General features: G+C 32.7%; 1 protein-coding gene across 1 annotated transcript in view; it reads right to left on the reverse strand.

The window, feature by feature from the left end:
- Positions 1–1,025: 1,025 nt before the first annotated feature.
- Positions 1,026–26,432, reverse strand: part of LOC120331159 (uncharacterized) — a 59,943-nt gene continuing 34,536 nt past the window's right edge. The window contains exons 15-28 of the mRNA XM_039398199.2: positions 15,746–16,654; positions 13,919–14,946; positions 12,344–12,489; positions 11,986–12,067; positions 11,571–11,617; positions 10,422–10,520; positions 9,521–9,624; positions 8,805–8,969; positions 7,945–8,067; positions 7,297–7,398; positions 6,102–6,292; positions 5,281–5,456; positions 4,626–4,738; positions 1,026–3,879 (exon numbers count right to left, since the gene is read on the reverse strand). Of these exons, the coding sequence (XP_039254133.2) occupies positions 3,646–3,879; positions 4,626–4,738; positions 5,281–5,456; positions 6,102–6,292; positions 7,297–7,398; positions 7,945–8,067; positions 8,805–8,969; positions 9,521–9,624; positions 10,422–10,520; positions 11,571–11,617; positions 11,986–12,067; positions 12,344–12,489; positions 13,919–14,946; positions 15,746–16,654 (3,519 nt within the window). The 3' untranslated portion in view covers positions 1,026–3,645. The remainder of the gene's footprint in view (positions 3,880–4,625; positions 4,739–5,280; positions 5,457–6,101; positions 6,293–7,296; positions 7,399–7,944; positions 8,068–8,804; positions 8,970–9,520; positions 9,625–10,421; positions 10,521–11,570; positions 11,618–11,985; positions 12,068–12,343; positions 12,490–13,918; positions 14,947–15,745; positions 16,655–26,432) is intronic.

Here is a 26,432-nt window from a genome sequence, read left to right on the forward strand (position 1 = left end):
AATTTTATTGATAAACACTCCATTCGGATATACATTTCCAGAGAATAAAGCCATTTCTCCATACAAATTTAAGAAAAACATTTCTATGGACTTCCATGAGACTTCAATTTCATCATTTATTAAAAATTTAACCAATCTTAATATTTTACCAATGAAAGTGCCTTCAAGTGTCTTGTAATGAGCATCTCGGTCACTGTTTTTAGTTGTTTATCCCATTCATTATCGTAGAATAGCAACTGCAATAATCTTTTATTAACATCAGCTCTTGCCGCCGCTATCTTTGCTATTTTGCCGACGATTTTACTACCCGTAATGCCATCATGCAATCAATAGTAAGGTGATTTTACATCCTTGTTCCTGTAACTCAAAAAAGACAGGTCTGGATATTTGATGATAAATTACAGCAGGCCTACATATTTTATCAGAGTTATTATTTAGAGCGTGAATGGCAGACATACCCGTGATAAATAGAGCTGTATTTTCGTATCGTTTAGGAAAACAGTAATTTTTAACCGGGTGGTCAAAATGCAACCTTCTCGATCGTTAGCAACAGGTTTCCTCGTAAACCAAAACTTGAATCCACACGAGAAGCGATCGTTCGAACAACTCATTACACGACTTTCATTTTCCCAGAAAAATTTTGAAATCCAATCCAATATTTAGCAGGCGTGTAAAACCACATTCTTACTCTTTGACTGTAAAAATCGTTCCGCAAACGCCAATTTATTCCCCAACAGTACTATTTGGTAGGGGTAAAGAATAATCAAGTTATCAATTTTGTATTATTATGTGAAAGATATTTTGTTAAAAAATGTAAACTTCCTAATGAAAGGCCATTTTTATACATGGTAAAAAGTGTTATAACTGAAAAAAATACCGTTGCTAATATGGGTAAACTTTCGGTTCATATGAAAAAGTAGAATATCATCTTAAACTCGTTTTATTATCAGTGCATCATCACATATTCCATTACAAAAAAGCAGTACTATTTGACTCAGTGCTAGTTCTATGAGAGACTAGTAAGTACGTTGACGATTTCTGAAACTAACTGTACGCCCACCAGGTTAAGTCACAATTTCATTGAGATTTTCCTTATTTTAGTTCTATTAAGAGTTCGGGGACTTTCTGTGTTAGCCAAGTAAATATACCCTTTACACAACTTGATGTAAAGTAGGCGAACAAAATTAGTTAACTGTAACAACATAAAGTTCTAGCCCTACTTTTAGAATCTGGACTATATTGATGAACCGCCCAACAATACCCATATCAAATTTCGCCAAATTTCGCGCTGTGTACGTGTGGAGCGCCTCTATAAATCATGATTTTAAGACATGATTATCGAATATGCATTTATTCACAAACGCAAATAGTTTTTCCTATTAAAAATAATAAATCAAAAATAACAAAAAAAAATAGGAGAATAGAATTAGCCGATCAACAATAATTATACATGGCGGTGTCTGTACATTACAAAAAATTACAATAAAGACAAAAAAGATTAAATTAAAATAATAAAATGATTTACCAAATAGAAATTCATCCACCCAAACTACTACTGAAGTCATAGTCTAGAGTTGGCGTAACCATAACATTACCAATGAGTGTAACCAAGACCATATATGTAACCGAGAAAGCCTACTTGTTAGAAGCGCAAACCATGAGTGAGGTATATTTATCAAATTGACAAAAGTAATGTCTATACTGAAAACAAGGCTCAGAAAACTCAAAATTATAGCATGTCGGTACCATGGAACATTTGTCGAAACAGATCAATTCGAAACTATATTTCCGCTATTTTAATAAATTCATATCAAATTAATAATGGATTATCACTAGATAAATTGTAGTTAAAAATGTTTTCGGCCAAGATAAAAGGCACTACTCTTACTATACTATTATACACGAAATTGTAACCGATTTAAAATTTACGCAAGTTCATTTTTGCACATTCTCAAAAATCGTAAATTGTAAAAAAATTTTGTTTAGTATGTCGCCGTATTTTTGTTGTTATTCATTCTGGGTTGCTATTTCAATTTCAGTTACTACTTCCAAAGTACTAACTTTAGAATGGGTATTCATCCTTTTTTTATAAAGGCTAGTTCAAGAAAAATTTGATCAAAAGTCAAACGAGATATTCATAAGGAAAAAAAATGCGAGCCAATTCATAGACGGAGGAACTCGAATGGAACTTAACACTTTGCAATGGCTATAGAGAGTTAGTGTGGTTTAGGGCAGGGGTGTGCAACCTTTAATACAGAAGGGCCAAATACAAATAACTGGGTGAGAACGTGGGCCGCACTTTCAGTTGCAGGCAAAATAGAGCATTGTAACGTCATAGGCATAGATTATAAATGAAACTCAGTTATAGGCTTTGTAACGCAAATGAATTGGGATTACAATCAGAGGGCCACAAAATTTTTCTCTGTGGGCCGCATTTAGCACGCGGGCCGCAGGTTGCACACCCCTGGTTTAGGGTATGGATGGAATGCTTAACTGATCACCGAGGCTATTGCTTGACAAATATTTTACCAGGATATAGACAACAACTTTGGAGGCATTTTTACTGATACAATATGAACTTAGGAAAATGTTTGTGTAAAGAAGTAAAACATAATTACATGATCGTTTAGATTTAGTGCAATCACACAGGAACTTGTCGACGTAAAATTGGACAAAAAGCTTGACAGAATAGAACAATATTCGAAAAATAAATTGATTATTTTTATATTTCATTTTTAATTTTATTTCATAAAATAGTCAGAATGGAAATACTTTAGATATTCAAAAATGCTGATGATGATTATTATTAAAAGAGTTGGAGAGAAGAAACAACGAAGAAAAGAACAATATTTTCAGCTTGCAACACATTACGAAACAAAGGTGTTGCGAATGAGCAGTATATACGATAGGATTTTGATATTTATTCCTTGGTAGAGGAAAACTGATAACACAGGCTATGGTTACCAGATCAGCATAAGGAAATTAGGATATTCAATTGTTTCAGATCGAAAAGACTTAATGTAGATTGCGTAATATATTTTGAAAATATATTAATTTTTCTCAAAGATGACTTTCTCAAAAATTTCGTGGTTTTATTTCGAGTGCAGTAGTAGTATGGGTCAAAATTTCATCGTCCCAGAAAAAGTTTTGATTACAGAACTATTAGTGTATGACATGAAATTTTACATAAAAGACTACAGTCAGTTTTGCTTTAATCATATTAAGGCAGAAAACTTAATATTTCATTACGTTTTATACAGTAATTAGTAATTATTTAATTGGATGTGATAAAAATAACATTGTAGGTCTCTTTTAGACGAATCGACTTCGCAATTCGCATATAATCTGTAAAATTGAAAAACCATTGTAATTCATTAATAAACTGTTTTTCATCCAAATATGCGATATTGATGAGACATGTCAAAGACATTCTTCCATCGCCACAATGGGATAATACGGACAGTTTTGTGACTGCGATCACTTTACACTTAGATCTTTATTTGATTGTATTTGAGCACCCATCTTGCTATAACGGCTTTGGTCCTCGCAAGGTTCGTCCACCCAGTCTGTTGGGATCTCTCTCCTTTATCAGTGATACCTTCGGCCTGATTTGCAACTATTCCTCAACTTGAGTGAGAAATCTCCTCACATTCCATTTGGTTTTGTCAACGGTGAAGCAACAGCTTGAAATTGTACAAATTCTCTTGGTTTCCCAGAAGAATGATGAACAAGGATGGGAGGAGGGGGAGGCGGTTGAGTCCTGTTCCTCCATGCTGCCGCTGCTTCCTCCATTTTCCTCTTTTGTTCTTCTTCTTTCTGTCTTCTCTTTTCTTGTGCTAGTTTGCCGTGTGTTTTCATATGTGCGTTACGACTTTTCACCTTTGAAATAAAATATATATATGAATGAAAATTTCAGAAAAAAATGAAAAATTTTCAATTTTGTTCAGCTGTTCAAAAATAATGACATCAATTCACAAAGTAGACTACAACTTGACTTCTGTGTATTAGACCTCTGGGCATTTGACATAACCTTTGACCGATTAGGACTTCCTACATCAAACCCATTTACTGGTGGCCCCATGATTCACTGATTAGCAATTCTCACCCCACAGATCACCCATATGAATAAGAAGTCATTCATTTCCCATGATTTAAAATTTAGAAAAATCGACGCTCCAGAAGTATGTGTACCAATATGGAGGTAACTAATTTTGTTCGCCTACTTTACATCAAGTTGTGTAAAGGGACTGAAAACTATTGGCAGGGGGTGTATTCACTTGGCTAACACAGACAGTCCCCGAACTCATAATAGAACTAAAATATAGAAAATCGGAATAGAATTAAGGCCCAACCCCAACCTGGTACACATACTACGGGATACCAAAAATCCAATCTATTCTTAGATTTGATTTTTAGTAGTCTAACTAATGAGATCACCCACACCTCAATCACGAAAAAGTTCTGCATTTTAGAATGGAACGGTTCAATTGTTTCAGACTTGAACGTAAAGAGTGAACATGCCATTTATAAGAGAACATAGCCAAAATACAATATAGCCCTGTATACACGAATCTCAATTGGACCGATGGTTGCCATTGAAGGTGACTATTTATAAAAAAGCATACCTTTGCAAATGTTTTTCCACATCTTGGACATTGAAACTGAGGAGCATCGGTATCAGCTGAAGCAACAGAACCGGGGGAACTTGCTGGAGAAGGACTTGCCTGATTAATTCGATCTAAAAATAAACGATATATATATAATCATTTACAAGTTAAAAGACATAATCAATCTTAGCCACAAAATTAGAGTCAAGTTAGCCATTTTTCTACTTTAATTGATATGGGAAGTCTCACAGTCACAGTATAATCACAAAGGTTATTTTAATTTCTGAAAACTCAAAATGGGGATCCAATCGAATTGTTTATTGAACGCAAATTTAAAATGGAAATTATATTAAATTTTTTGTTTTTTTCAACATAATCCAATTTAGAATAATTTTTTATATTCCATATTAGAATATATTATTTTAGAACATATTTGGAAGAACAGATTATTCGGTATTGACATCCCTGATGACAAAATCCCAAATCGATTTTTTATAGAGTCTGAGCAGCAATTGTTTGTCACATAGGATTGTGGCAATTTTTTCCATAATTGACTGAGTGTTATTCCATTACTTGGGTTGATCATAGGTTTTCAAATGAAAAACAACTGTTATTATTGAAACCAACTATAATCATCTGCCCAGAGTCTTTTTGCAGCGAAATTATTACTCACCTAAATATGGTTTCACTGGCTTATGCACGTTCTGATGTTGAGCAAGCAGAGCAGAGGTTGGAAACGAGAAATTGCAGTTAGGAAACTTGCATTCGTACGGCAAAACAACAGAATGCCTGGATGTTGGTAATTGTCGTTGCTGTGGTATTTGTTCCGTAGGCAAATGTACCGGAAGTCTGAAAGCATAATTCAAACTTGATACAAAGGTATAGTAAAATAGAGAGATGAATTTAGGATTATTATTCCTGAAATTCAACCATATAATAGATAATCACAGATGGAAAAAACACACCGTATATATAATTAAGAATAAAATATCTCTGAGCACTTCTTTTTTTATGAATATCAGCTCAAAAAACAGGGCGAGAAGCACTCACTCATTTGAGAAAAATTTGAGAGAATAAGTAGGCACATTAGGTGACAAGTGAATATGCCTACAAAAAAGCATTAATATCATGGATTGAGTTGACATATTTTACATATTCGTGGGTTTGAAATCAAAGCGAAAAGGGACTTATGCATGCAGGTTTTTCTGGATATCTCGCCATCACAGTTCATGTAAGCACTAGCCTGCCATGATTGAATAACTCAGATGAGAGGCAGTTGTTCGCAATAATCGTTCGTATAATTTGAGCCTTTTATGGACTCCCCCCTCCCCCCAAAGTATTAAAAATGAAACTATCCACCATTAAAGTTTTTATTTTCTTATTCACGTTCCAAATAGGTACATTTTCAACAGGATACTGTGTCTTCATCATCTCTACTATTCATTGATAAAACAAACAGCAAATAATGGTGATAACTAAGATTGATTGAGTTACCTTGCGTAAGTATGCATCTGAGGAATGTGTTGAGAAGGTTGCGAGTATGTGGCCTGAGGTGGGGAAGTATTATTAGAAATTCCTCTAGGTAATATTTGATTGACATGAGCCGCGTTAATAAAAGTAGTCAAAGGAGGAGAACGTTTGATGACTTCTAAATTCTTGTGCTCTTGCTGCATTTCAACATTCGGCTGAAAATATAGAAGATGTGATGAAATAAAAATGCATGCTTTACAATTTTGGGATGATGGGTATTAGGTACAATATGAATAATGACTCAACAGTGGTGAGACTTGAGTAACTCTTTTTTATTCAACTACTCAACTAAAGAGTAGTTTTTCGAAAAATTTAAGGCAAAGTCACAAACACTCGCTCGCTCAAGAGTAGAAAAGTCTCGTCTATGAGCAAAGTTACAGGTACCTATGAAATGACCAAAGTGCATTACATGATATTAAGTGTCAATTAAGACAAGACTTGAGGTTATTAAACGAGAACGTTTGACGAAATGACTTATCTAAAAATTTCCAAAAATCTCTTATGTTAGTATAAGGATAAATAAAATTAATGAAATTAAACGGAGCTAGGATTCGTACACAAATATATAAAGCATATATAAACATATAAGAAGATGGCCAAAACTGAATATCCTAAATTAAAAACACATTTTGAATTGAGAATATCGAATATTAGACTATAATGAATATTCTAAAGAAGGCCATGTTCAACAAAGAAAGCATTTAAAATTCAATGCATCTTCAATAAGCTTGGGTATGCTGGAATGTTATTAAGATAAACAATGACTTTATCTGTTCTCTATTTTAAAAAGTTTTAAAGGCATTCTAGCCACACTGTGACTTTCGAATTTCAATTTCCCAAAGTGAAAATTTTCACAATATCCCAATTATTGAACATGATCTATTTTTATGTGATTGCATTCTATGCGGATATCCACGCCTGAAACATTTTAAAGTTGTCTAAATTTTATTACAACGTGGGTTCTTTATATACAAAAATTTTATCACCTTTCACTATAAACTAACGGTAGGTCTAATACAAGCATCCACAAATATCTTTTAAGAAACATTGTACACCCAATTGATTACACCCATGGTGTAACACATGACGTTTTTTTTCTTCTTGATTCTGCGGTCATTGTTAAACAAGTATATTAAATACGAAACTTATAATTATTCACCTGCAAAATTATTTCTTCTTTCTTGGGAACAACATAATCTTGCATGAAATCATTTTCGTCGCTCATATTTGAATCATACTCATTTGGTGATGGGATGGAAGGCTATAAATAAAAGATAATGTTGAGTACACTAAGTATGGTCTGTAAATAACACCTGAGTTGTGAAGTCGGAGTAGTATTTTTAAACTCCGCAGCGCAGAGTCGGGAGTCCGAATTAAATTCCTGAGTTGGGAGTGGGAATTGCCTGTTATAAAATAACTCAAAACTTCCTACTAAAATCCAATATGCATAAATTATAATAAGCGCTCATAACAGTGTATTAATAAAGATGACTTGCATACGCCAAAGTTTTCCAATTATTATTATTATTCAATATTATAATATCATGCTATTTTAAAATAATGAATTGGTCAATTCCGTTGCAAATAGCGCAAGAAAAGTTTTTTACGAAGTCAAAAGGAGGAAAAAATAAATTATTCAAAGTATAAATATTTGCCAACTCCATAGCCAAGATCAATAACGGTTGTAATATATTGTTATAGTTTAACAAAATTGACACATCACAGACAAGACTAAAAGCAGGTTTTTTCAATTTTAAGTTTGTGATCAAAGCTAAATTGGTGAATCATTGTAAAAAAGAATCTTCACTTTAACGTTTTCTTCTTCTTCGCTATCATGTCGAAATCTTCTTGGTCGTTGAATTCTCCTTTTTCTTCGTTTTAAACAATGATAATAATAATCTACACATTCGCCCGTTGTTTTTGTTCCAATCTGTGAAAACATATTGATTCATTGACAGAAAGTTGAAAACTATGCAATTCATCAATTTTTTTTATAAATAGAACCTGTGTTTGTTATATAGTGAATTTCAATGGCATTTATAAAAAAGAGTGAAAGAGTGCAAAACCTTATTGTATTATACAGATCTAACACATTCACCTTCAAAATACATCTAATACTTGTGTCTTGATAAACTGCCGCTTCTCAATCAATGGACCAAAGAAACAATTAGAGGCGGGCCACAAACCCAAACATTGCTAGTTTTATTTGTGTCACTATAGGTAATATTGATTCAAGTAGCAATAAATGATGATGATAGTTTTTAATACTGAGCAGTAACTTTCATTCCAATTAATAAAACGAAAGTGTCTGTTTTCACTGAAAGATTTTGATTTTTCTTGTAGTTTTTTCCTTGAATAAAAAGTTAATGGGCCACAGTATTTTTGTCTCTTAAAATGGGCCACGAAAAAAAAAAGATTGACAACCACTGTTCTACACACGTCTCTAGACAAGACAAAAACTTTCACGCTAGATTATGTAATAACTGTAAAATAATAGTCAATTATACTGGACACATTTTATTTAGGAAAATTAGTTATTTAAAATAATTGGATCACAGTAATCTGCGTCGTTCAGGAATTTGGAATAAAATCTGAGCATAACTCCAATTCTAGTCTCCATTCCTATAAGTTTACAAAAAACGAAGTTACAGTTCATATTAGACTTACAATTTTTGAAATTTGATAAAAATCTTTATGATGCAGCATTGTCGCTCTTTCAAATGTTTGACGTTCTTTTTGTTGCCACCGAGATGAACCTGTATACCTGTATGTTGACATCCAATGGTTGGAAGAGATTTTAACATTGATCTTCAGAAGTTGTCTTACAGCACTCTGCAACAGAAAAATAAAAATTCATTTAGTTAGTATCATGTTGAAATCTAACTAAAATATTTTTCTCACTTTTTCTTCAAGCATACATAAATAAGCATGGATAATTCGTAGTTTTCAGTATATTTTATGACTATTTTATCAAATATTCCAGCTGACATTACATATTTAAATGTGTTTTAGTTTAGTTGCAACAACTGAAATAAAGCCAAAACATGCAGGAAAAGACGGGGCTTGTAGTATGTCCTTTACAAATATTTTTGAATGGTTCAAAACAAAATTTTGACCTTAAAATGCTTGTATAAATTGAAATTAAAATCATACAACTAAAATCACAAAATAAATATCAAACTTATTGAGGTATAGTAATAATTTTATTATGAGTAGACAAGGGGATGGTCGGCAAACTCTATGTACTACTGAGCCAAATGTACACATTTCCAGTAGTGGGCGGGCCACAAAATTCCCGTCTATAAACAATCTCCACATTGAACTTAAAATTATTAATTATTAAAATTACAGTTTTTTCTGAACAACACATTCCAGTTTCTTACCAAAATATCGCCGTTATTTTTATGAAGTAAATGAAGAGCAAATTCCTTATTACATCCACCATATGGTACAGCAGCAGAACATGCTAACTTCATGTATTCTTCAACTAAAATATAAACGAATATTAGCAAATTATTTTGCAAATAGATGTAGGAAAAAAGGTGAATTCTTAAAATTATTTTAAGTGTTTTTCCTAGATTTCCAACTATAGTCCAGGTTCATATTGCAAATAAGTCCCAATATGTAGTAATATTAACTCATTGTCTTCATACCACACTTTTACAATCAAATATGCTGCAACAGTGTAAAAGGGTGAAATTTTATTATGGGAAATTTATTAAAAATCTAGGAAAAAAACATCTTTTTTGATAAATTCCAAGTCATTTTAGTTGCTAAAAAGATATTTAAGATGTGCTTATATCAATTTCTTCAATATTTCTTACATTGAACATAAGATATACATCTGGAATATAAAAAACATGAAGAAATACCACCAGAATATTTTATACTAATAGTTCCATCTTACGATTTCCCACAAAAAAACTGATTTTGAGAAAATCTCTCCGCCCCGTTTTGCCAAAACCAAAATTTGAAAAGAAATAATGTGATTTTTCCAATGTACACAAGAAATGCTAACAAGAAAGCTAGGTAAAAAGCTGGGAACAGAAAATTATTAAGACACCCTACTTCGTAATGAAAATTAATCGAAAGCTACACTTGAATAAAAAATTTTGACCAGATACCATGTCCAAGCATTTCACTCAAATCAAGTGTGGTTAAGTAAAATCTAAGGCATTTGAGGTAACCACATTGAAAATACATAAAACTTTCCTATTCTGGGAGAAAGTCACATTCACTTTGTGCGACATAACTCTCTAATAATAAATAGCATATAAAACAAACCATGTCTGCTTTGTGTACTATTGTCAGTTGCTACTTCTTTTGTTGGTTTCCATATAAGTTCTGCTTTATGGACATCATGTTTTAATTTTCGACGTGAACCTGTAAATCATTATTATAGTCAATGATTCAATAAAATATAGGGTTATAAAGGAGAAATACCCTCTCCAAAAAAATAATAAATGAATAAAAAAACAGGTAGTTTGGGCATATTCTACAGAGAACATTACTTTTGTTCAAGTTCAAAATATATCTTAAACCCAAAATCCGTAATATCTCAAACTATTTGAATATCAATCACCTTGTTAACACACGTGGAAAACAAAACGACATTTTCAAAAGTACCAAATTAATAAATGGTTTTTAATATGACATCATAGTAAACAACCTAATGTAAATATAGTAGGTACATAAAATAGTTAACCAAGAACATCTAGTGATAATCCCTGAAGCTATATTATAAATATCCTCATTTATTAGCCAACGATAATGAAATGTTTGACTGTATGAGATGTATGATGCAATTGCCTCGTGGTATTTTGGAAATCCCCAAATCCTATTCTTGGGTATCGTTAGAATTTGAATATGGTTTATGAATAGGTAGGACATGAATTGTGATTTTTTTGAAATATAAATCCTAGACCACGTTAATCAAAACAACACTTCAAATATATATATATATAGAAATAGAAGTTGAGTTTATATAAAATGTGCTCCCATATGTTAAAAATTAGAGTGTTCCCTATATTCAATAACAGAAAAATATTAGGTCATATATGTATATATATGGGGCTCAGAGAAAATTTGGAAAAAATAAGATTTTTTGAGGGATTTCTGAGTGGCCCTCGACCAAGTACTAAAAATTATAAAAAACGAATGATCTATTATTTGATTGCAAAAAAATTAAGTAAAATTATCCATTTATAAACTTTGTTTCCGATAAAATATAAAATGAAGAAAGTAAATATGAACATTGTTTAAAATGAATAATATTTCCCAGTAAATAACTTCAGTTTAAAACCCTTTCGATCATTTGAAATATGATTAACTTCAAGCACCTGACCTATGGTCGACTTATCTATGACTAATATGGGATTTGTGAAACATTTTAAACGAATCGCATCTGCTCTCAAATCTCAATTAAATACTTACGTAGTTTAGGAAGTTCTGCTTGATACTCTGATCCAATGTTGATTTTCCTGCAAAAATATATATTGTAGATTTAAAAATGTGCTCAATTCTTGAAATATTGCTCAATACTTTCCAATAGTTTCTTTTCTTTCTTCCCAAAAAGGTGTAAATAGAAGTACAAATGAGTAAAATCTAATACAGGGGTTTCAAATTTTTTTTATTAATATGTACCAGTATAACTTATAGACAACTTAGTAAGTGTCGCTATGTTGCATGACCAATTATATTTATTCATCTTTTCAAAATGACCACAACAAAGACCAGTAGAAACAAAAATTTTATAATTGATTATCTTTGATTACGGAGATTTATCAAGTGATCTGGCAATTTTTTTCTCTATTTTAGTTTTCCATTAATAGAATGAAAAATCACTCACGGATCAGCACTTCTCACTAAATCTTCATCTTCAATATCTTCTTCTGGTATTGTACTTATTGGACCATGATGATCTGTACTCGCTAAAAACAAACAGAAATGTATGACATTAATATACTGATTGAATTAAATTCCTTTTGAAAATACTGATAACACAGAGTCATTATAGAGCCTATTAACGCACACATACACTCAAGAATGCACAGAAAATTTAAATTAAAATAATTTTTTTCTATATTACCTAAATTAAAGGTCACAAAATATCTTTCAAATGGAAAAAGGTTGATTGGGCCAACTACTGTGACTGAGAGTTAATTCTGTAAAATGAAAAGCATCCCAGCATAGAAAATATAACTTACTTTGTCTCATAAGAGGCTTAAATGATGGTGTTCCCGGTGTAGTATAATACAATCCGGTACCGAAACGTAGAGGACTAAGCATGGGTGGTGGTGTGTATGGGGGTATCTTATCATTCCCACAACTTGAAGCACTGTCTCCACTTGGTCTAAAATAAAAAGAATTGTTATTGTGCATTCTAAATGAAAATGAAACTAGAAATACAAGACAAATTTGGTTGAAAAAGAAACTAGAAATACAAGACAAATTTGGTTTTCTCTAGACTAAGTTCCAAATATTCTGGGTCCTGTTTTTCTCAACTTCTATTTATGCATATTTGCACACAAAAGTTTCAGTAATCTAGGACGCTTTGCAGAAAAGTTATGTTTTCTCTGGAATAAGTTCAATATAACCCGGATTCTATTTCCACCCTGTATATTGATAGTCTACAAATATCCATATAACCATACTTTTTCAATCTTCTGGGTAAATAGTAAGAAGTATTGGAAATTAGTATATATATATATATATATACCAGAAAATGGATGCAAGGCTCAAATTCAAATACATCTTATCAGGGGAATGTTATTTGCTTTAAGAGCGTTTATCAATGTTATCTTATCAGTGAAACACATTGTAGGAATAGTCTGTTTGTTTCCTTATCAATAAAACTGATAAGGTTTGTTATCAATATGATAAGATTATTTTGGAGGATTTCACTTCAATACTATTACCAATATATGAGAATACTCCATCAACTCGACTTTTTTTAATTTCAATTCTAAATTTCAAATTATCCTGTACGAGAGGAAAGCTGATCATATGGTAAACCACAGCCTCTCATCCTGTTGCTAATCCATATAAGGTGTGGGATTAGTTAGCCAGTTATTTGTCTCAGATGCATGGACTACCACTTGGAGTATTTCAAAAATAATACACTTCTTCCAAATGAAGATAGTAAAATTTTTTTTTATTTTGATAATATTGTAAGATTAACAAGGCTATGGATAGATTATTTTTATCGTGTATTTTACATCAAATTAATTATATTTATATTTGCAGTTACCATTTATTAATATCAGTATATGCTAGTGTTAATTGAACTGTTACCATTACGCAAAAAAATATAAATGTACTATCATAGGCTGTACATTTGACCATGCCTAGTTATTTTTTTTCAGAAAATGACCAAATTTTAATTATTTTCATTAACAGTAGATATATAAGATGGAACATAGATACAATTTACAAGATGTGATGTACCTAATTGCATAACTGTATACACGAAAAAATAGGATCTTCAATATGAACTCACCCTGAAAGAATTTCCATAAAAATTCAACACTGAAACCTTACTAATGAGTTTCATAGAAAAGCGCTTCTACTGCATTCAACGAGTTCAATACAGAATTCTAGTACACCATTGAACTCAAGTTTAATTACGATAATAACAAATAAAATAACAAATCCAAATATGCTGGATATTACTGTATAAATATAAGCCAAGTTGTATTTACCATACATAAGAAACTACATGCACACAACAGATACTAATTAGAATAGCCCAACTAGCAATTGTAATAACACAACATACTAACCTCCTTCTATGATGCAGATGACTAGTATACAAGGTTCCATTAGAATATGCGTTGACGCTTGGTGGTATGATCAGAGGTGGTGGGCGTCTTTTTTCTCTCAATTCTGCACCTGTCATAGCACCTTTTGCAGCCATAACTGCATTCATTTGACACGATGATAAATAAGCAGACCTTGAGAATAGTGAACCAGATCTATATGGTAATCTACTGTCAGCGGAGTGTCTACGATGCCTTTGTCTGTTAGGTGGTGCTTGTTTCGGAACAGTCCACACTTCTTTTTTAACTTCTGGATTTTCGGTTTTTGTCACGGGTGCTATCGGTTTATGCATTTCTGTATGTTCAAGTTTAATTTTTTTGGTTTGGTCCATGCCTGTTACATTACCACCCTTTCGTTTGTAATCTCCGCTTGAGATGATAAAACTTTGACTGTTTTGGGGAAATGATATATTTGCAGTTGCGGGTGGTGTTTTTGATGCAAAAGGGGCGTAATTTGAAAGCATCTCGGATTTCAGAGGTTTTAATTCATTCGCTGATTGTAACTCAGGTTGCCAAGTCTTTTTTAATATAGAGCCTTCGCTGTGGTGCCTTTGACGAAATGACCTAAAAGAAAGTCCACTTGGATTACCTCCCATCATTGAATTAGGGAGAATCGTACTGGGATTTGCCACATTAATAGCTTCTTGCATAAGTGGATCATCATGAAAAGCAGGCATATTGTTCGAGTATTCATCAAAGTGTTGCGGATAGTAACTATGTGTCGTAGATGTCACTGGGGCACTATCATCACGAGAACAAGGTACCGGTACAGAAACGGGAAATATGAAAGGATTTGCTGATTGATTTTGCTGTTGCTGCATTTGCTCACTCGTTTTGTGCATTTGAACCATAGATGACGGTAGAAAATCATCTTCTTTTAATGGTATTGAACCGTCTCTTTCCATTTTTGCCATTGATTGGGAGTGGGCGTCGGGTCTCCATAATAATTCCTTCGACATTGAATCAAGCAAGACAGCATCGGAAGATACATCCTGTGATATTCAAAAATACATTAACAACATACTGAAAGAATATTAAAGATAAGACATCGTTTATATAGTGTTATATTGCCCAAACATAGAATATAAATATTCCCTGTCTGGACATTATAACACAACATAAAATAAAAAATGAGACATCAGCATATTATTACGGCCCAGGGTATTCAAATTTGTGAACCTACACAGGGTAATCGGTACTCCCGTAGGGTTAGGCCAAAATTTTATTCCGATTTTTTAGTTCTATTATGAGTTCGGAGACTGTCTGTGTTAGCCAAGCATATACCCCCTTCCCATAGGCTTCAGTCCCTTTACACAACTTGATGTAAAGTAGGCGAAAATATTTAATAACAATGCTTATTAATAAGAGCCGTTCCCATCCATACGGGAGCCAATAACAAGTTAGGTTAGCTTATACGTAACTCTACCAGCAACTATAAATAAATTCATCATATCGAAGGCTTTCACTCAAAAAGGCAAAATTTGGAAAAGCTGTTTGAAAATTGAGTAGAACATATATTTTTGATTTTTGAACTCCCCAAAATTTTTATTTAAACACTTTGCTTCAAATGTGAATATTGCTCCAAACTTTGATTAGTTACCATCTGTTTTTTTTTAATATTACCAATTTTTTTTTCTCGAAATTTCAACATTTGCCCTTCTGTCAAAAAACCCTCGTAATGACTGAGCAATCTGTTTACCTGCATTATTATAAATATACTATCCAATTCAAATAAAAAATACAAAAAATATCAGATTCTGAAACAATAAAATCAATATAAAGATAACTCACTCCAACTTGCATCTGTATTGGTTCTGTATGTTGAGTTTGTTGTTCTACCAATTGCTGTGTTGCATTATCTGGTTGTTGATTTGAGTTAGAACCAGATGATGTATTGTGCATCGAATTAGCAGAAAACAACTGTCCTTGATTGTGCAAGACTGCGATATCAGCGAAATCCGCAAGAGGAGTGCTTCTGTGATTCGTTTGTTGAATTAAGGGCTGTTGAAGGTACTGAACGTTTTCCAAATGACTTGAGTTTACAGAATTCTGTTCTTGCGGACTTCCTGGGAACGATTGTCTGCCGACAGCGATCGAAGTAGCCGCCATAGGTAAAGTTACGAAAGGTACTGTAGCTATACTTTGAGGTTGCGAGTGATCGTTTTGCTGTAAGTAAGAAGGCAATAGAGTTCCTGGTTGGTTAAATAAAATCATTCCAGGTGGAGTCGATCGGTATCCAGATTGCTGCCGAGCCAATAAATGAATATTTTGTAAATCTGGGACAGTTTGTAAATTCCCAGTTTGCCTTTGATATTCCTCTTGACTTGTGGTACGCATATAAGGCGAATTTAAGTCTGTTTCTGATCTAAATAGATTTGCTGCGGCTAGTAATGCATCTGTAGGTGGTGGAACATGTTGCAACGCATATGGATATAATCCAGGAGTTAGTCTGTGAACAAGCGGTGAGTCTCTTACAGTTCCTTCCATGTTACTCAGCGTTGGGTTATATAAAGTAGAAGTATTATTGTAAGCAGGTACGTTCACGTTATTATAAGGTCCTGCGTTCTGATACATCGAAGTTGGTGGAGTGACTTTATTATTAAACGTAGGTGTCGTAGGTGAAGACAATGATTGAGGTGTTTTTGATCCGTTGCCTCCGCTACTGCTTCCACTGGCCTTTCTCTGTCTCTCATCCTTGTTCTGAAAAATTTTTGCGAGATTTTTCCAACATTTTTTGTAGGTAAAATTTCATTTTTTTTTGTTTCAAATATATGGTGTTTATATTTAGCACCTTAAATTTAACTGAAAAATTGCATTCATCATTTAATGTTGTTAGAAAATATATAGGACTATATATCACTATAGGAAACAATGTGTTGTATATATATATATAGGACTATATATCACTATAGGACACAATGTGTTGTATATATATATATAAGACTATATATCACTATAGGACACAATGTGTTGTATATATATATATAGAAATATTGTTATTGTTGGGGTCGCAACTGATTTATCTACATAACTAATGGAGCAATCAATTTCAAATCTTCATTAATTCAAGATGGAAGTCGCTAGAAGGCTATTGCTTTTATTTTATTTTCAAATTTTTAGTCTTATGGCGCTGGATAATTCAGGCCAAATTTTGCATTTTTAGCACATTACACCTAACGCCACTATGTAGAAATCCATCAAATCAGTTTGCCATCTTATTAACTCAATGCTTAGCAAAGGCCATACCGGTACCGAAATGAATCGCTATGTACAGTGGTAAATTTCTTTATAAGCCGCATAGGATGCTGCTGAACTGCGTTGGTCATATGAGCTTAATATCCATATATTCAGGCATTACCCTCTTGTTATTAACTTCCAATACTCGTTTAGACTTTTTCAGATCACAATATAATATTTCATAACGAAACCATCAATTAAAAGTATTCTGAGGGCTAAAGAGTTGTTGGACAAACTCAAATGTTTAAATGGACAAAATGTTTAAATGGAGTAACCCAAAGCTAGTACTAATATCAATGATCATAATATTCGTAGTTCAACTTTACTTCAAAAAATTACATATTCTGGAATTCTATTAACAAAATTGACAACAATTACAAAATTTCGTACACGCATATTAATATATATATGCAAATAGTTTTGCACTAAAAGTATGTAACAACTGCATATGTCCTGCATAGTACACTAGATACTATAATGTGAAACAGAACACCAATTTATTAGTTCTAGCATGTTTATCCATTATTAAACTCTTCAGAGAATCAAAACATACAGATACAAAATATCCCATATTTCCCATAAGTGTATTAATGTAGTTTTTTTTTTATTCAACAAAAACTTTATATTTCCACTACTGATGAGATAACTTTCAATAGAACAAGTCAGAATTATTTGTGATGAACTTCTATCATCATTACAAACTTGAACCTGAGAACGCATCTTTTGATCAGCTAATAACATCATTATTCAAAAGTCTAAAAATATTTTCGAATTTTCTTCAAATCAATACTCTCTCCGACAATTTGCCAAAGCAATTTCCTGAAACTTATATCTAATTCAGCATAACACAAAATATGCATACTTAATTAAACTCAAATCTGAACAGCAAATTTCAATAATCAGTTGTATAAGATACATAGTGTATTCAAATAGGACAACTGTCAATTTTATATAACAGTTAACTTCACTTAATTATGTTTCTGTATTTTATTAGCTCTGAATAAATATTACAAGTACAAATGAAATGTGAAATGAAGGAAATACATACTCTGGCCATACATAATCCTAACAGAGCTGTTAAATTTAGAGCCCTGAACTCAGCGTTACCAAATATGTGGCAACATATAACGTATTCACCAACCTAGGAATTCCCATTCAATGAAAAATCCTTTCGCTTGAGACAATGACAACAACGCTCGTGCTGTAACTTGACACTGTGCGAGTAAATTGTAACAGAGTTCATTTCAAATCCCGCAAGTATAGACAATGATAACCATATATGCACGATGAATATTTTCTTTTATAAAAATAAAATTTTCTGAAAAGGGTCGGAAACGCCAAAGGCTAGCTTTCAATAACATACATTATTCAACTAAGACAGTAGGAAAAGGTTACTTCACTAGCAGATGGTTGCCCACGAATCTATAGCAAAATATTATATACAATGCTGTATTTTAATAAAAAGGAAGTGATAATATCCGGTTTTAGTATGTATGCTTTTGAGCAGGCGACTTGCATGAGTAAGCTTATATAAACAGGGCACTGCATAAACTAATGTAATTCACAGATGTTAACAATTGAAACAACACCCTTTCAACCTCGCAAAGGTATAAATAAAATGCTAATCAATTAAGTTAAATAAATTAATTAGTAATTAAAATAGTAATTAAGTCCAAATAAATGTTTACAGTTGAATAGCATGTCTGCATCAACTCTGCTTATGTGCACTTAACATTTTTGCGTATGATATAAAATTTTCCCTGCATTTTTAAATATCTACCAGTCTACAGAGGAAAATTCAGGAATACTCAGTCACTACTGACTATTTTTTTTATCAAGTGTCACAATCACATGTCTCCTAAATATCTGTCAATCCTCAATTGTAAATGTTCTTTATATCACAGCATTCATGCAACGGGGCTCCCGAAGTATGTGAACCAAGATGGCGGACATCGGAATGTAATATGTGTACTAGGTTAGGGTTAGGCCATAATTTTAGCTATAAATACTACAGGAGGCTCTTGGCTAGTCTTCGAACTGATAATAGGACTAAAATAAGGAAAATTGGAAAAAAATTATTGCCTAACCCTAACCTGTTAGTGTTACCCATGTTGCGTTCCGATGTCCGCCATCTTGGTTCGCATACTTCGGGAGCACCCATGCAACTATATTTATTTACAAAAATTGCTCAACATACTTCTATACATAAAGTATTTGAACTCCTTTCCATATACAATCCATTCGGTTTTAACAATATTACATATTAAAAAATATACTTTGCTATTTGTTATAGAAACCTTCACTTAAGTATATAATGTGTCAAAGCCTAAAACTTAGCTGCCTATTTTTTAGTCCTCTTGAGGCTGCTAAACTGTACTATAAAACCTCATTTTTACTTCCGATTTAACATGCCATACAATGAAGAACTCATTGTTACCGAGAACACTCATCAGGACAGAACAATGAAATGCGGCCCCTTTAATAACGAGCCAAACATAGACAGTGCTCCCCCATCAGTCATCTCAAATTTAGGGAAACTAGTAACCAGGGGAAAACAAAACGCGGACGTGATAACAACGGCCTTTGTTTGCGAGAGGGAACATTCTTTGTCCCATTACGTAAACGACAAATCTGGAGAACTAAAAACCCGCGCTAAAAACAGTACTGTATAAATTATTTCGGTTAATCCCAAGGTGCACCGCGCCATTATTTCTCGAAATTTCCTAAATAATTGTACGAACTGACATCTTACAGAATCACAAATGTCATTTTCTATTACTACTCGATCACATGACCTCTATTTCGCCTGTTTACGTCCAGGTATTCGCAACAAAAGCGTCGCGGGCGCTTACTCACGTTTTAGGAATGCAGCAGACGTTAAACATTAAACGCCTACAGACGAGAGTGTGCAGACGAGGGATAATAAAAGAGAGAAAAGAGCGCGAGCGAGAGGAGAACGAAACGTCTGATTGTGCGCGTGATCGCCTGCACCGCAAGCTACGTCAGCTTTCGTAGGAATTAAAATTTTCTGGCTGTTTGTCGCTCTAAATCTGCTATCCAGGCGTCTTATTTCGTTATATCACTGATCTTACAAACTTAAATTTAGTAAATACTGCATCAGGAATATTCTGTCACCAACAAACACAGCGCAACGCCACCGTGGTCACAAAGATTTTTTGTTTATGGAAAGGAGAATAGATTGCGACATCACTACACTAACAATGAAATTTTGCAACATCATAAAGCAAACGACAAAGGTGGTTCCTGTCATTCGCTAAAAACGTGTAATACCACACTTTCTCCTAACCCTGGTTACTTAGAAGTCGTTCGAAAAATAAACATTGCTAGATAAATCAAATTCGGCCGCTATAGAGCAAATCAAACGACATTTAACCGCTACAAAAACCCAACAACAATTTTCGAACCAGAACAGAATGAGAGTTTAATCACGGCTTTGCTAAGCGTTACGTAAATTACCAGGACAACATATGGTCAAGAACGTGAACCATTGAAACCTTGATTTGAAACCAATAGATGTGAACATATATGTACCAATCTAATAGGCTATAAACAAGATTTCAGACAAGTACTTACTTCAACTTATGGATAAACCGTTTTTTAAATAATACCGTATTTAAAATTTAGATGAAAACAAAATTATGAAACAAACATTAATATCAAATTAAATTTGGGCCATTGAAAAATCTGGAATATTTATGTATGGCCAATCAATAACCAAGCTTGCAAAAACATTTCTGAAATACAAATGTACTAGCACAATGCAGATGTTGTGTAAGTGTCATTCGTTTTAAAGGGTATTATTAGATGTGTATTCCTAGAATGTGGGTGGCATCAGCGTGGGAAATCACATACAATATGGATAAAGCATAATACAATAATTGGAAGGCTGTTGTTTACTACGCTTACTGGAATTTAATGAACATGAGGCATACAATATACCAATATAATTCTGAGAAGCATTGTGAATTCAAATCTAGTACTAAACTAATTATGTTTTAGGAAATAGAATGATGACCTTGATTCAGATATTTATTTTCGTGGTGCAAAACCAATATACAATATGAAATAAATAAAAGTTATGTAACAAAGTACAAAAACGAAAATCGACATTAACATGTGACATAAATAAATGCAGCAAACCTTTCTACTGCCTGTCTGTCTGCCAATAATACAAAGTCCGCAATTGAACAAATACCAATTCGACATGAGAATGACTTTTGTAAGTGTTACGTGCGGATATCAATGTACAAAGTTTTAGAACTGTTTACACTGTACATATCCAATACCTACGTCTGTAAGTATGAACAATCACATTATAAATTACATTTTCATTGCCTCTGAAGCTCTGCATTACGCGTCAAGGTATACGCTCGCTACGCACCTCTGATTACCCTGCGTCGGTTCGTAGGTTCACATCCCGTTGGGGATAATTATGTGCGAAAGGATTGCTGGACTCCTCGCCGCCGTAGTTGTGGTTCACGTGTTCCCTGGTCGTTTATGGATTCCTCTACCATCAAGTCCATGCATCTGAAACAAAAACTGGCCAACTACTAATCCATACCCGACATGGAACTGGTAATCGGACGAGACGAGATGCTGTGGTTCGACATATGATTAAGTCGTCTTAGCGGCTTTCCTCCCCCTGGGTTAAGTATGTAAATACTATCCTATATTTAGTTTGTCTGATCTTACCAAGTTACATAGCATACCTTTCTGTTGATACTAGTCAACAGAACAGGTCAACAGTAAGTGCCATGCTAAGTACTAGAAACCCCTCTACCATTTCATCATTGATTACTCGTCGAGTTGAAAGTCTTCAACATTTGAAAGCGTTGGTAGACTCCTCATCAGTGCGAGGTGGTTAACACAACTGATAGCTTCCTTCACTGTCTATGTTTACACATCTGAAATGATTACGTTGTAACTACTGTCACTCCTAACCAGAAAAAATTAATAAGTTTCACTTCTCAAACAATTACCATAAATTTTTCAAACCTCTCCATATACAAAGGACAAAAGTTTTCTATACTAAAAATGGCTAAACATGTATCAATATGTAGTATAAATGCACTATCAGGATGTTTAGTTTACTAATTCCTTTTAAGAAAAATAGCAAAATGTCTAGTAATTTTAGTGATAATGCTTGTTTAGACTTATTAACAGTTAGCAAATCAGCATAAATAAATTGATTGCATGGTTTGAAGACGGAACTACATGTACAACACTATATTAAAATTGGAAAGAATGGAGAATATATCAAAGAATAACAGATAAACTATGGTACTAGAGGTGACGACCAGGGACTAACAAAATAAAAAACAAAGATAATACTACATTTTACTCCTTTTTACTAATTCTACTAAAAATGAATACTTCATCTAGTGTGGCATATATAAACCTCGCTAAATGGCACACAACAACAAAAATAATAATGTAGATAAATAAATACTATCCCATTGGGGTTCATTCCAGGTCAAGAGGAAAGTAAAATAATGATATGGGAATTATATACTTGCATTATTTTGGAGTAAAACTATTTCTTGTCTGCTATTTATGGAAAGTTGACCTCATTTAAGCTTATGCTACTGATGACAAATATCCAACAACCATATGTCTATCTTGAATCTAAATTAATTTTCAACTAAATTTGAATAATACTATTTAAGAAAGCTGCTTTCTCAATAATTCAACGGATTAAAATATACCTAATCTTTTTTGGTAAAGATAATCTAAACTGTTTGAAATTAAAACTGGTAGAAAGATTTTAGGATGCAGAACTACCAAGTAACAAACTCCCCTACCTGTAACCTCAAAATATTTCTGACTCAACTGATAATCTCTATTCAAATATATTATTGTGTATATTACATAACAAACTCAAATGCTACTCTAACTGTCTGTCTACAACACAAGCATGTTGAAATTTGAGTAGTCTGTGAAAATTCTGACATATGAGTCATAGTCAGTTGATGTTCACTTCGTAACGAGTACGTAGATGCAGTGATGTCGCGGTTTATATATAGACTGTTTCTTATTCTATGGAAAGCAGATAAATCATATTTTTCCGGTCTGTCTCTTCAAGGTTGAATTGAGGTCATTTTTACGATGTTACTATGACCACGCATAGCTTGCAGGTATAAACAAACACTGAATATAGAATGAACACAGCTTATAATCTGTACGATTTGACAGATCGTTAGCAATGACGGCATAAGTGGAGTCTCAATGTAAACGCAAATGAAAAGGATTTTTTAAATTCCTTCGATGCGGTAGAGTATAACACTGACAGAGTTTTTGTTGTTCATTTTTGGGCATAACATGCCGCATTAGCTACTGAATCATTAGGTAGGTAGTCAGTTATGCAAGATCATCACGAATGCAAAATCCGTTAAATAACATACTTTATATTATGCATGAATCAGGTCATACAGGTGACAATGGTATTGTAAGATACGCAATAAAAAACCACAATAACTAGGTGATGAATTTGGTATTTGTTACATAACAAAGAACCTGTATCAACTTTACGCTCTTAACGTAATGTGGTAGTCACATGACCTTTCACGAGCGTGCATTACCAAAACAAATATGCAATAGATGCCGTTTGTGGTTGTGAGTGAGCTAAGTCTAAGAATGACAAATATTTCGGAACATGTAAACTTACAGGTCGACAGGAAGTTGAATTTATTAATAAAAATAAAATAAATAAAGCAGATTTATCATCTCATAGACACAAGTGAAAGGCCCATTTGGAGTAAAGCCCCTTTACCCCGACTCTGTAATAAATTTTTTGAATTGTAAGACTTTAGAAATACTGTATTAGATTGAAGCATAGTGCTATGCGATTATTATTAAAAAAAAATTTTAAATTGTAAAGAAATTTTTAAGCAGGCATATGTTATCAGCACAGGTGGAAGGTAAAGACAGTTTATGAAATCCTCGCCTTTATAAATGACCGTAGCGCCGACTATTATATTGTATCTGCCATGGATGTAATATACATAACTTATGTTTTGACACAATATCATTTCATAAATGAACATTTATTAAAGTATAAGAGGTCAAAGAAAAGTGAGAGAAAAGTCATATCCTAACTATTTTGTTGAAAAAGAAATCTGAGACAGAAGGTATCAAATGTTGCTTTTGACATTTCGTTGTCTATATTATTTTTTTATGAGCAGGATGTATGTTTCTAGGTAATAATTGTTTGGGCACGTACACACATCAAAATAAAACCCTAATGTGTGGCACTATTAAAACATTTGCTTTTATTACATCACATTGTCTACCCAAGATAGAGAAATGTTTGAACTAGAATAAAATTTGGCCTCCGAAAACAAAAAATATCTGATTAATAGATTAAAATAAAATACGATGAAAACAGACTATACGATACCAAAACTATACTTTTAAGCTATGTGGAAACATAATGTTCATTTAAAGCAAAAAATATAAAAAACGCAAATCAGTTAATACATCTGCGATAAAACCTATTATCTATCACACCAATTTTGATATCAGAAATACTGCCAGACATAACTAGATCCCTTGATGATTACCCAACAAATAACTAACAATAAAGTTTTATATTATTAACATTATAAACCTATATTTTAAAAAGACAAAAAAAATACAGTAAAATAAACACCTTTCATAGTAATAATTAAACATATATCAAGTTCTTCCTAGTTAACAAACAAATTTAACTAAAAACCAAAATCAAGCCCTTTATAGGCAATTCGTTATTATTCTTTACTCATTATTTCTAACTGTTTTTCTGTACCTAATAATGTACTTAATATCTGTACCATAATAAATAAGTAAGTCTTATCAGCCAAAGGTAATATTTGTTTAGTTTTAACATAACTATTGTATTATTAATAATATAATCAACTAGGACATCATTTAGTGAAGTATAGATACAAAAAAACTGAATCAAAACTCGAAATCTGTTGCTACAAAAAATTATGAATGAAAGCTGCCAAGCCAATCATCAGATCAATTCTTTAAACGTCTGCAAAGACGCACGTGCTCACGAGTTCAGCCTACGCGACAACGACGTCATGCGTCATGTCGCAATATTTAAGTAGAATGCAACAAATTGCATGGGACAGGAAGATGTGCTTCCTCTGCACGAATTGCAACAATTGTGTTTGACGTAATCAACATGTTGCTGCCATCGCATGAATATTATCTGAGCAACGTTATGCAAAAAAAACTTAGCAATTTGCAAAACATAGAGCAACAAATTTCTTGGAAATAGATAACGATGAATTTCGTTGTATCGGTTCAAAGCTAATAAATAATAGATCACTTGCTCTTTGCTACAAAAACATTACTTTTGCATAGCGAAAATATATTCCTGATGTTGTTTTGACGTGGGTATAATTTGCATTTAACGGAGGAGTCTGTGGTATTTTGTGTGATGACGTGTTCCCTAAGGGTTATGTTATTAAATACATACGCAAAACGAGAATTGAAACACATGATGACCAGACAGCTTATTATTAACTATGTAATTGACATTTATTAACGAGCTTGTACAGAAGATATTTATTCAGATATCGGTATCACCGTATCGGTGTTTACTTTCATTATCTGTAAGATTAGTTATCAACATTCTTTTTTCATAGTTACGTAACGAATCAGTAAAAGTATGGTATCAGCATAACAACATTTCGCAATCAGAGATGTTCAAAACAAAATGAATATACAAATTCATTCAAAACTGGTGGTAGATATAGCAAATTCTCCATTTTGCAAATAATTAGAATATTTTTATTTGCAAATTCGTAATTTTAAGCTTTTGGTATGGTCAGACAAAAAGACATCTTTTAATGTCATTGTAAAAAATTCAATCAAAACAAGGTTTCTCTCAAATATTCTGCATTGCTAGAAAAATTAAACTTCTACTAATTTACAATATGTGAACCTAAACTAATTTAGAATATATTTGATATTCCATATCCAAGAACATTATTTCAGAATGTATCCAGAATAATACCATTTTGGCAATCTTGCTCATGTTAAATATGAAATAATAATAATATAATCCAATTTAGCTTATTACAGTATTTTTCTAGTTTGAGAATGGTGAGCAGAGTGGAATTTTTGTAGATATGCCAAAATTGAAAAACATATTATATTGTATTGTATTTATTTATTTGACTTTCCATTTAGAATCCACCTTCTTCATAAATGTTATTCTCTTATATAATTT

Source organism: Styela clava, chromosome 6 (genome assembly GCF_964204865.1).
Source record: "Styela clava chromosome 6, kaStyClav1.hap1.2, whole genome shotgun sequence".
NCBI lineage: Eukaryota > Metazoa > Chordata > Ascidiacea > Stolidobranchia > Styelidae > Styela > Styela clava.